Source organism: Gallus gallus, chromosome 2 (assembly GCF_016699485.2).
Source record: "Gallus gallus isolate bGalGal1 chromosome 2, bGalGal1.mat.broiler.GRCg7b, whole genome shotgun sequence".
NCBI lineage: Eukaryota > Metazoa > Chordata > Aves > Galliformes > Phasianidae > Gallus > Gallus gallus.
The window spans coordinates 126,686,208-126,698,793 of record NC_052533.1 but is presented as its reverse complement, the minus strand read 5'-3'; the positions used below and the strand labels follow the sequence as shown (position 1 = coordinate 126,698,793).

General features: G+C 39.1%; 1 protein-coding gene across 4 annotated transcripts in view; it reads right to left on the bottom strand.

Annotated features, from left to right (window-relative positions):
• The window catches only part of CPQ (carboxypeptidase Q), a 163,765-nt gene that overhangs the window by 39,364 nt on the left and 111,815 nt on the right, over window positions 1-12,586 (bottom strand). For all 4 annotated transcript variants that reach the window (XM_025147113.3, XM_046920523.1, XM_046920516.1 and 1 more), the window contains one exon: window positions 4,804-4,895. In XM_025147113.3, the coding sequence (XP_025002881.2) occupies window positions 4,804-4,895 (92 nt within the window). The remainder of the gene's footprint in view (window positions 1-4,803; window positions 4,896-12,586) is intronic.

Sequence of the window (12,586 nt, the reverse complement as noted above, 5' to 3'; positions counted from 1 at the left end):
GATATTTAGGTAAGCATCCTAAACATCATTAAGATAGCAATAAAAACATGCAGAAATACTTTAGCAATGCTTACTCTAGTACAGCTTGAAACAAATTCTTAACACATTAATGCCTCCAATGATCCCAATAGAATTATTAAAGAAAATTTCAATTTGGCTCAGTATCTCTTTGCATTCTAATTACAAAATGTTTTTGCATTCCTGGGAGATTGTATGCAATGCTTATACTGCAAAATAATTATCTGCCATTCACAGTCCCTTAATTCAAATGGGTAAGTAACTGTAACCTTGTCTTCATGGCACACAGATCTTTAGCAGAGTAAGTCCAAAGCAATGAAATGAAAGTGGAACAGAAGACCAACACCAACCTCAGCAATCTGTGTGCATGTGAGGTACCCATCTTTGAACTTTCCCTCTCCAAACCAAGAGTGAAAACTCCAGAAGTATAAACCAAGGTAAGACAATTACATATGCTTATTTGTCCCCTCAGTAAGACATCATAAGAGTAGGTATATGAAATACTTCAAACCTTCTGGAAGGTAATCAAGTACTGCTGTTGAAGGGTATATAAGAATCTGTACAGAACAGATGCAATGAGTTCCTCCAGAACTACTAAACCACACTTCTCCTGCTTCCTTCATGCAACTTGGATGCTTCAAATTTTTTTAAGTTATTTATATTGTCTGTAGATAAGAGTCATCCTCAACAACCAGATTGCAAAACTAAGCACTGTGCAAAGACTTCACATTTCGCATTGAATATCAAGATCTGGAGCCTGATTTACACTTAGATATTTTTATTTCATTCCTCTTCATCAAAGTAAGGAGTCTTTACTGTGAAGACAAACCAGGCCTTTTTCCAGTCTAGGAGTAAATTTAAGTACAGGCCACCAATTAAAAGCAGTGAGCACTTTGATGGGTATTTTCTTTGGGAGTGATTCCCCTGCTGCTGATTCACCTGGGAGGCTTCTACCCAAAGGCAGAACTGCTCTGAGATGTACTGGTGGGCAGCAGGCACCCCTGCACTGATGGAAGCACTGAAACTGTTGGATGGAATTTGGCTCTCTGCACTGGGAAACATCTTGGAAAAAATCATACAAAGAAATGAGGGCTGTGAGATTCTCTCCAGAAAAATGTTTCATAAAACGAGAAAATGGTTGAATTAGTAATCCATGTGACTGATCTTACTCTAGCTGCACTGGCATCTATTTACTGAGTGCTGCCAGTGACAGGAGACAGGTTCAGAATGAGTGTTGGTCAGCCTGATATGGCAGCTCTTACTTTCTGATAAAGCTCAGAAAAGTCAATATACCTATGACTAGTCTTAGCAAACAGACACTACAATGCTGGCCACTGCAGAAATACTTGAGCGTGATACAAATAATGCCATTATTTGGGGATATGAGTTAATTATCCTGCACCATACTAAAATCACTTCGTTGCTGCTATCTGTTACTTCTGCAGTAACTTATTCCCTATACACCAGCGGCAACCTACAATGACAGATGAGGAAGAAAGAACAGAAATTAAATCAAAAGAAACAATAAATAGGCTACAAAAAGAAGAGTATCTGTACTCATCCAGTACTATATTGTCCTCATTTCTTCTCCCCTGCCACATATCCACTGACATGAGGGTGTAATTTAGAATGTCAAGGAAATCCATGTCTGCCTGTGCTGAATTACAGCATTCATATTTCTACTTGTTTGTAGCGAACTAAAGTCATAATAAGCCCAGCTATGCAGATGAGTCATGTGGACCATCTTTCATTTAACAAGGCGTCTTTAAATAACGCTCTTACTTCAGCTGTACTCATTAATATCAAGAATCCATGTTTTGCGCCATCCTACTCTAATTGCCAGAAATTTGCACTAGTGCATCATTAAAAGGTTAAGATATTTTTCACGCTAGATATAATGTACAGTATTAATCTGCTTTGTTTTGTTATTATGAGTAATGCAATGTCCTGTTGTCGTATCAATTTATAATTCTGCCAGATCACATGGCAGGGGGGAAACAAGAACAACAAACAACAGACGGATGTCGTTTCTGCTTAAATTCTCCATGTAAATTACAAATCCATGTTAAGTTAGACTGTACTTTCTTCGCAGAGCACAACATCCAGATGGAATCATATCAGCACAGCAAAACTTGAGACATCTTTTTTAGTTTAAAAGTAAAGTAATCCAGTATCTTTCAAACAACAGCCAAATCTGCCTTATATTTTCACATTTGATCCTTAAGCCTGTTTTTTGATATTGCTTCTGAATATAAATCCTAGAGGCTACAGTGAACAGACCACCTGAAAAAAGATATGAAGTGTATAAGACAATCTCATGCATTCTGACAGTCCTAAAACCATAGGATAAAGCTGATTTTCCAAGACGGAAATGGGTGCTCTTTCCAAAATGCTCAGAGGTGATAAACTTCCCACGAGCAGCATGCAGCAGGCACAAAATGTTTGCTCTGTCCCTTCCAGCTCTTCTAAAATGCACTTCTGTAAATGAGAAGCAGCTCTTTCCCTCGGGATGTATTCCAGAATATTTCATGCCAGTTTAATCCTGCTGAACGTCATGGCATCTGTGAGTAAATCCAGAGTCCTTAATGCACACTGAACTGCAATCTGCCACCTCTCTGAACCTGAGAAAGCAAGCTCTTAATTTCCAAACTAGAGAGCTGGGCCTCCTCTATTATGTAGAGGTATAAGGAGGACTACATTATGTATGGGTAGTTAAAACACTTCTTAGCAATGTTAAACAAGTTAGTGGTAGTATCAGAGTGATCTCTGACCACTCTGTTGCAGATGCAAATCGATTTAATTTTGTTCATTGCAATGAGGCTGATTCAAAGTGAAGTTTCCATGTACTTATTCTGTTAGGCTGTTTACCACCACAAGCATCCTCGTAGGAATTCATTACTTTCTTCTAAGTACTGTTGTACAGCAGGTGACTTCCAGAACACACTCTTACTCTTCTTGTCTTTACAGAATCACAGAATTGTAGAGGTTGGAAGGGACCTGTAGAGATCATGAAGTACAACTTCCTGCTAGAGCAGGTTTCCCTACAGTAGGTTGCACAGGAAAGCCTCAAGGTGTGCTCTGAACACCTCCAGAAAAGGAAACTCCACAACCTCTCTGGGAAGCCTGTTCCCTTGTCTCCCTCACAGTAAAGACATTCTTCCTTGTGTTTTTATGGAAATTCCTGTGTTTCAGTTTCTGCCCATTGCTCCTTGTTCTATTGTTGCACACCACTGAAAAGAGTCTGCCCCCATCAACATGACTGACACACTTTTGATACTAGTAAACAGTTATGAGATCCCCTCTCAGCCTTCTGTTCTCCAGGCTGAACAGTCACATGTCTCTCAGCCCTCCCTCATGTCCCTAATCATCTTTGAAGCCCTCCACTAGACTCTCTGTAGAACATCCCTGTCTTTTTTCAACTGGGGAGACCAGAACTGGTCACAGTACTCCAGATTTGGCCTCAGCAGGGCAGAGTAGATTGGAGATCACCTCATTTGACCTGCTGGCCACGCTCTTCTTAATACATCTTATCATAGAATCATAGAATGGCCTGGGTTGAAAAGGACCACAATGATTAACGAGTTTCAACCCCAATGCTATGTGCAGGGTCACCAACCACCAAAAGAGGCTGCCCAGAGCCACATCCGGCCTGGCCTTGAATGCCTCCAGGGATGGGGCATCCACAACCTCCTTGGGCAACCTGTTCCAGGGCGTCACCACCCTCTGTGTGAAAAACTTCCTCCTAATATCTAACCTAAACCTCCCCTGTCTCAGTTTAAAGCCATTCCCCCTTGTCCTATCACTATCCACCCTTGTAAACAGCAGTTCCCCCTCCTGTTTATACACTCCTTTCAAATATTGGAAGGCCGCAATGAGGTCTCCCAGGAGCCTTCTTTTTTCCAAGCTAAACAAGCCCTATCTTAATAAAGCATTGGTCTTGTTAAGAAGGGCATGCTGTTGATTCATGGTCAACTTGTTGTCCATGAGAACTCTTAGTTCCTTCTTTGCAGAACTCAGATATAATAATCACTGTTGAGAGTAAATACCAATAAATTATGGAAAAGAATAAAAGATACCTATTTAACCTTAGTTGTACAGGTACAGCATAAATTTCCTGGGAAATAAAAAATGAACATATTCTGAAGACTTATCTCCAAAATAGCTTTATGCAGCTGTCCTTTATCTCATGCTGTACTTTGTAAAGGTAGCTGTTGACAGGTGAAACAGTTGTGAAAATGGACAGTATTTTTATCCCGATAACAGAAATTGCATCAACAGAAGTCAAGCATTTACAGTATTCCAAATCACATAAAACTAATAACTGGCACAGAGCATTTTAGAGTAGACAACATTAAAAATAAATTAAGATTTTTCTTGTTTTGCACTGTAAAATATTATGGAAAAATGCCATGAAGTAGAAATACATAAGCCAAACAAAATTTGTTTATATTACCAACACATGTAGACCATTCCTCATACATTCTGAGAATGTCAGTGTGTTTGGAAGCTATGGCAGATATCCTCGTGCAACATCTGCTTCAGAACAATTTTGTGATAGTGTATGTTAGGTCAAGTGGAACAAGTCTATACATGATCACATCACTTTATGTTAAAAACAATATGAAGTTTACATTTGTGATAGAAGACAAAACATTCTTTCAGGCAGAACTAGAACCACCATTTTCAGTTAGACATTAAGCTGAACATTCTGACAAAAATAATGAGTATATCACAAAACTATTGAGAAAAGTGCTGTCAAGCAAATAATCTGAAGACATTATTTACCTTGTGCAACTGGTAGTATTGCTCAGCACCTATTCCTCCTTGTTCTTCTCCTGTCCATAGCACCAAGCGCAGAGTTCTTTTTGGACGAAGTCCTAGAACATATTTTAAAACGTTATCTCTTAGTATTAGTGTTCATCGTCTTCATATTCATCTGTCTGAACATGTTTTGCATTGGTCTCCATTGTGCAATGCCATAAAAGCCTGAGTTTCCAGTCAATCACCCCTACCTTTGCCAAATACAAACTACACGAACTACCACAAACTACTGTACTGTGTCCCAGGCCTGGGGCTGCCAATACAAGAAAGACAGGCAGCTGTTGGAGAGGGTCCAGAGGAGGGTCACAAAGATGATCAGAGGACTGGAGCACCTTCCCTACAAAGACAGGCTGAGGAAGCTGAGAAGGCTGCAGGGTGACCTCATTGCAACCTTCCAGTACCCAAAGGGAACCTACAAACAGGAGGCAAGTCAACTCTTTACAGGGGTGGATAATGGCAGGAAATGGTTTTAAATTGAAGGAGGGAAGATTTAGGTCGGATATCAGGGGGAGGTTCTTTACCAAGAGTGGTGAGGTGCTGGAACGGGCTGCCCAGAGAGGTTGTGGATGCCCTGTCCCTGGAAGTGTTCAAGGCCAGGTTGGATGGGGCCCTGGGCAGCCTGCTCTAGTATTAAATGTGGAGGTTGGCGGCCCTGCCTGTGGCAGGGGGGTTGGAGCTTAATGATCCTAGAGGTCTCTTCCAACCTAAGCCATTCTATGATACTTCTAGTGTGGGTTTTGTTTTCCAGACTACTCTTTGCTTGTTTGGAGGAAGGACTAGACAGAAAGGGGCAGTTTGTGGTGCTGCTACCAGTTGCCTCTCCTGCAGTAGCACAGGATAAGTACATTTGTGGAAAAGGCTGCAGGTGTCTAGAAAACATAACATAAAAATAACATAAAATAACTGCCTTGATAAATTTCTGACATATATTCTGTCTTTCTGGTGGTCTGCAGTAAATAATGTATATATGCTTTCAGCAGATCCAAATCAAATTTTCATGAGGGCTACCATTTTTCATCAAGCTTAATTAATTGGATACAAGCTATTGGATGTTTCCTTCTCTAAAACTGATGTTTCCTTCTCTAGAACTGAGAGGCATTACAATATTATTTTGCTTTTTATCAGACGAATGACAAGCAATCTGTACTCTGGAATGTAAAACATATTTGTCTGCTGAATGTATGCAAAGCAAGGCAAACACAGGGCCATTTACTATTTTGCTGTGATAGCTCAGTAAGAAAGACAAGTTTTCAGATATATTTTGAAACTGTTTCTACCATGGCAGAATTGAACAGACACTGTTTATTTATTTGATTGATTGTACTCATAAATGAATATATTTGAGACATCAAGACTGAGAACACGGAAGAGCAAGAAGACCAAGAACAAACAGTGCTCTCTGCTAATTGTATTTCAGCAAAAATAACCCCCTCAAAAATGTTTACAAAAATACACACATACACAAAAACACAAAACCAAAGAGAAACCAGATAGGAGAATATAATAAACAATAAGGCATAAATGACTTCCCACACTCCTGTGTTGAGGAGAAATAATATCAGTATCACCGAGAAAATGTGTTTCCTAGTTGAAATGGATGATGCTTACGAATAGAGCTGATCTTCATTACTTTTTTTTTTCTCTCAATCCAATGAAAATCAGCTGAAGGTTCTCTCTATCAATTCCATTAGAAATTCTAATAACTGAAGACAGAGTGTAAAAGAAGTACTCAAAATCTGAAGAAAACACCTTGGATTGTCCATTATTTCAGTAAAAAAGGATGACAGAGAACAGAATTAGGGGATTAAAAAGTGTATTTTCTAAATGTTGATCTGATGACAGTAAACAGTAAGGTCATCAGCTCTCATTACCTTAAAACATCCCCCCCCTCCCCAAAACCCAGCAGATTTTCTGCTCTCCTCCTAAATCATTACTGTACAGGATTAGCCTCCTTCACATTTCAAATCAGCCAGATGGTCAATGTGGGGAAAATTAAGATGCTAGAATAGTAATTGTGTTGATGTTAGAAAGTTTTCAGACACAAAACAATCCCAAATGTGTCAGTGGCTTTGTTACAAAAGATGGCAATTCATTCACAGCTTACACACCCAACAGAATTGGGTTCCAGTTCCAGTGAATGGTTATGTGTGTCATATCACAAAGTACAACACACTGAAGTCTCGTCTCCAGCCCACCACACTACAGCTGTGAAAGCAGCTTGGGCAGGAGATGCTCAAGACAGGGGAGCAGCATCTGCTGCCTGCTCCCGGCCATGGAAAATCAAGACCTGTTAGTCCAAAAATAAAGATGCTTGGTCTGCCACTGCTGCTGTAACTCTGGCTGCTCTGCCCTGCCCCTGCTAAACCTTGGGGAGGTCTCGGCTCTACCGTCTCCCCCACCCCCTTAGCCTGTTATTGCATCTTTCCATTGAAGTAGAGGGGCAGAATGTCCTGCTGAGCTTCGCTCTTTCTACTTCTGGTGGCAGCATACCAGCTCTTCCAACCTCAGAGCTCAGAGATCTCTGTGAGGAGATTCACTGTGTGCTTTACTGAAGCAAAATGGGCAAGCTTAAAAAAACACACACACAAAAAAAAAAAAAAAAAAACACCAAAAAATAATAATTAAAAAAACCCAGACCATAACCTCTGGATGCATTCATTTTAAACACAAAGTATATAGAGGAAAATTTCATTTCCTCATTATCTGAAAGTGATAAGTATTTATCTACCTGTTATTAACAACACAGATCTTCTGACCAAAGTACATCAAATAAATCCAATATTCACAAGTAAAATTACCAAGAGTATTCTGAATGCATGCCTTTATTAAAAGTATGAAGTATCATACTTAAGCTACAATCTTTTTTATTATTATTATTTATTTAATAAAGTCTAACTGTTTTGGCTTCCTTCTTAAAACTACCAGTTCTTAAGCAAGAAAACACCATCACAAAATCAGAACTCTTGCAGATCACAGCACAAATGCATACTGCAAAGACATGATAAAATACCACTTGGAGCACAAAACTATTTTCTGTGCTGAGTGTATCACATTTTTTTTTTCATGTTTCTGGAATGTTAAAGTATATAGATCATTTTGGAAAATGCAGCAGGTTATAACTGCATTCTGCATCAGTGCAAGGACCCTCATGTGCCCTCTCTGGGTCACTCAGAACTGAAATTAACTCAAGTGGAAGTTGCAGAGCTCAGCACCTACTCAAAACCACCATAATCCCACAGCTTCCATCCTACAGCAGTATTCCAGTAAAATGAATAGCAGGAGTTTTACAGGAGGACAACATTCAAAATGTGACAGCAGGTACACTAATAAAATGCTCTTTTTAAACTCACATGCCTTAAACCAAAGCCAAAACATATAAAGCTATTCACTCAGCTATAGATTAGTTTAGAAATCTTCACATTTTCAATATTAAAAAAAAATGAAGTATCTTTTCTTACCATCCACCTTTCCCTTGACTGGGAAACATAGTCATAATTTAGCACAAAGGTGCATTTGGGTGATCAGTCCCTATATACCTACGGTTTATCCCAAGTAAAATAAATACTGTAGGGCACCTGGTCTCCTAAGTTAAAAGATGAAACAAAAGCATTGATGCATTCCATCAGGGACTGAGGATATGTGTATTAAGTACACCAGGACGTATCTGTATTTTACTTCCTCAGTGCTGGAGTGGCTGATAGCCCTTTTGCTGTCTCCAGTGCTGTACTTCATGATTGTCCTGACCAGTTCAGTCATACTTTGATGTAGCTGTCAATGACCTGATGTTCTGTTTCTTTTAAATTGCCCTAATGTGCTCAGACTTGCAGAAGTCAGCAGCAAGTCTAGGTTAGCCAAAATATCAAATGCTTGTGAAAAAAGATTCATACTTGTACTAAAAGTATTAACTATTCATCCTGATTTCAACCATCAACTACAATGAAGCATTTTGCCAAAAGCCTTTCTTTCATAATTTACATAAAGTGTGAGTGCCAGCAAATAACATGGGAAAGCACACATATGTATACACGCATATATATACATTTTATATTAACATGAAATAGAAAATGGATATTTTCCAGACATTATAATGTTTATTAAATCCATATAGGTTCCCACAACTGTGGATGACCTACCTGTGAAGGGTACTTAACAGGGCACTATGCAAAATCTGCATTTTATGTCCTATGTATCTTGCTCATACTTAACAAAATTGAGTGATTCCCTTACAGCAAAAATGAAACATATAGTCTGGTATAAATTATAATAAAATGTCACAGATTATGTAAAAAAAAAAAAAAAAAAAAAAAAAAAGAGGTGCCCCACTCTCATAAAAAAACATAAGCCAGGAGGGAGAAATTGAATTGTGTCCTTTTTTTTTTAAATCAGAATGAGAATCAGCAATGTAAATTCTGAGTTTCCTTTAGTAAATATTCACTAGGTTTTTCCACTTTATAAACATACATTTTTACTAATGGGGAGGATGAATTACAAAGATACAGTATTTTCTAACAAGACAGTGTATGGAGGCTAATCAGACTACTTAAAGAGTCATCATGTTGTTATGACATTGATCATCTCTTAAAAATACAACAAATATTTCATCTCTATGTAAAAAACACTTTTTTTTTCCTGCAAACCAAGACACTGGTATCAGCTATAAGCAAATCAAACAGCTGTTCAGCTATAGCTTTTGTAAAATGAAAGTAATAACACAATTTATTTAGGATATCCACACTTCTTCTTCTGAAGATGAAGAACTCCTCACTGTAAAACGGCAGGATTTGTGCTTTTGTTCTGTTAGTGGAAAGACAATCCCCTATGATTCAAACAAACCTTATCTTACTATTTGTGCCGAAAAGAGTCTATCTCCTAAGACCTTGCATTAAGAAATGTTTATTGCTTCAAAACTGAGTGAAGAACAATGATCTAGTGAAGTTAAAAGCTTTGAGAAAACAAAGCACACCTCAAAAAATGTCAGTATTACTTAAACCATGACTATGATATGGTTATAATTCTCTGGAGAACCTAAAAGAGTAGAGTAGCAGGTTTTTGACTGAGAAACTGCCTTTGTTTTCTTATATAATGTAATCTACTTGATTTTTCTTTGTTCCATTTTACAGGTTTTGTTTGTAGTAGTACTAAAGACGAGGTGTTGGCTGTATAGGATACTTGGAAGTGAAGAAATCAGGCAGTCATAAAGGTCTATAGTAAAAAAGAATGAGTTCTCCTGGGCCTCAGAGAAAGCCAGGCTGTCTCACAGGGTCAGCTGGAGAAGAGACATGGAAATGTAAGAAGAAAAAGACAGAAAATGGGCAGGACAGATGTTGGAAGGTAGGAAAGGAAAACTGAACCAAGCCAAGTGGGCAGTGCCAGCAGGTGAGGGTCCGCACCCCTACCATGGCTGATGCCAGAGAGGGGCTCCTCCAGTGGAGTGTTTCGGGTGGGAAGAGGACAAGCCAGCCTCAGTCACAGAATGGGAGATTTTTGGACAGGTGACTGAAAAAAAGAAGCATGGAAATAGCAAGGGCTGAGGTAAGTTGGGTATGAGGCAAGATTGGAATTTAGGAAGGACTGGGTTCTATCCTGAAGGGGGTTTGATAGCTGGTGGGGCAGGCGTGCAGCACTGACTACAGCTGAGATTAACCCAAGGGAATTTTTCTTTTTAAAAGAGAGCAGGCTGATGAGCTTGTGACAGACTAGGAAGGGAAGTGTTACAGAAGACTGGAAATGGGAAACATGAGAAGTTTGAGGTAGATTTATTTTTAGAAAGCAATGGAATATCCAAGAGGAAATGTCAAGGAAGGAGCTGTACTTACAAGACTAGAGGGGAAAGCTGTGTATAACTTGGAAGTCTAGTAACTAAACCTAACACATTAAGCCTTTTAATTGGGGAGATGAAGAGAAGAGGGAAGCAGAGCGCAGGGCCCCATGCTTTGGGCAGCAGCGGGTGCTGCTGAGGGGCTGCCTCAGAGCCACCAACCCACACGGCTCAGGGACAGCGCCAACAGGAGCTCTGGGAAACGCTCTTCTGCACTTGCAATTTTGTAGTGTCGGTGTCACAAAGTCCACACTGAAAGTCCACCTTATTTTCCTTCAGGAAAAGCCTTCTTCCTGAAAGGTACTCAAAGATCTCATAAAATTCTCGCAGAGCGGAAAAGGCAACGCAGGCCCCTCTCCCTCACTCCCTCTGACATTACAAGCATTAAATGTGGTTTGACCTTTTTCCATGTTGTGGCTCTACCTTCTGCTTCTGCTGTCCCTCTGTTTCCACTGACAGCAGCCAAAATCTGTTATGGCATCTACGCTGTCCTCAGAGCTGATAGCTCAGAACATGCACCAAACACAACTCATTTCGCCATATGGAAAACATACACCCTAAGAATCTTGACAGCAAGGACAAGATGCCTCTGACTTCATCCAGGAAGGATTCCAGTATTTCACCATTCTGGCTGGGCTGCAAATTTGGTGAAAATAGAGATGATAATAGCTTCTGTCACCGGGTTTTTAATATTTTGATAAATAAAGCACACTTTTTAACTTGAATTTCCTCAGTCAATTAAAGCTTTCAGTGTAACAGCAGTCTGCAGGACATAGGGCAACACAGCTAAGGAGGGCAGTAAGCCTACATCTACTGCTCAATTAACAACTTTGTAGGGCTGCAGTCACCTCCTTGCTATGCCAGCTCAGTATGGAAGCTGAAAACTTCAGTATTTGCCAAATACACATTCAGTTGCATGTTGAAATGAAGGTTTAAATGCACTTGTGGTGTAACAACACACACATATATTTCGTATCAAGTAGCTTTAGCAGATGTGCAAAATATGGAGGTCAGAATAAAATTTGCAGCTTTGGGGAAGTGGAAAGAATGTAAGAACAAGGAGTTATCATCATGGATATTTAGTAAAAAAAAAAAAAAGTCTACTATAAAAGCAGTCATTTAATGATGTTCCACAACATATCTGAGACAGTAACAACTACATCTCTGCAGCTACAGAAAATGCAGAAACTCATTTAACAACATTTTTATAAAGTAGGTTAAAATTGTAGTTATATGACTTCAATTAAACTAGCAGAAAAAGAATGACTCCAATAAATACTTTTTTAATAAAATATCTCTTTAGTTCTCATATATTAGCCAGTGAATTTGGGACTGAGAAATGTAACTTCATACAAAGACTACTGTGAACTGAATAGAAATCTGTCTTACGGTTTCTGAGTCACATTAGTAATGGATATAATTCAGATGAGAATTACACATTCAATTTAAAATAAGTTTTAAAGTGGAAAAATTGCCTAATCAACTCCTTATGAGTTACATAAAATGTAATACAGGTTGCACCTTGAAATTCTTATGCGCATAAGTTTAAAAACACTTCTTTAGTTTTATGTGTTTTTATGCTAAGAAACAGAAATCTGGTCGTACCATTCCCCTGTATACACCTATAGGAAAGTTGACCCATGAAAATCCCATTTCCCTGTAACACTGGTAAAAGGAAGAAGAGGGAGAAGTATGCATAGGACCTATGACCATAAATTTCTCCCTTTCTTATGTGTGCCCAGATCACAGCCTAGGAATGTAAGAAAGCCATGTAAAAGGATTGATGGCTGGGGTTAGTCTTTGTCAACAATAAGTCTTCCTTCATCAGATTGCTATAGCAGCAATGGCATCATGCATCCTGTTCTATGCTGAGGAGGAGGAAAATGTGCCCTGCTCATCTACTTGACTCCTAGTATTCGCCGTGTCTGG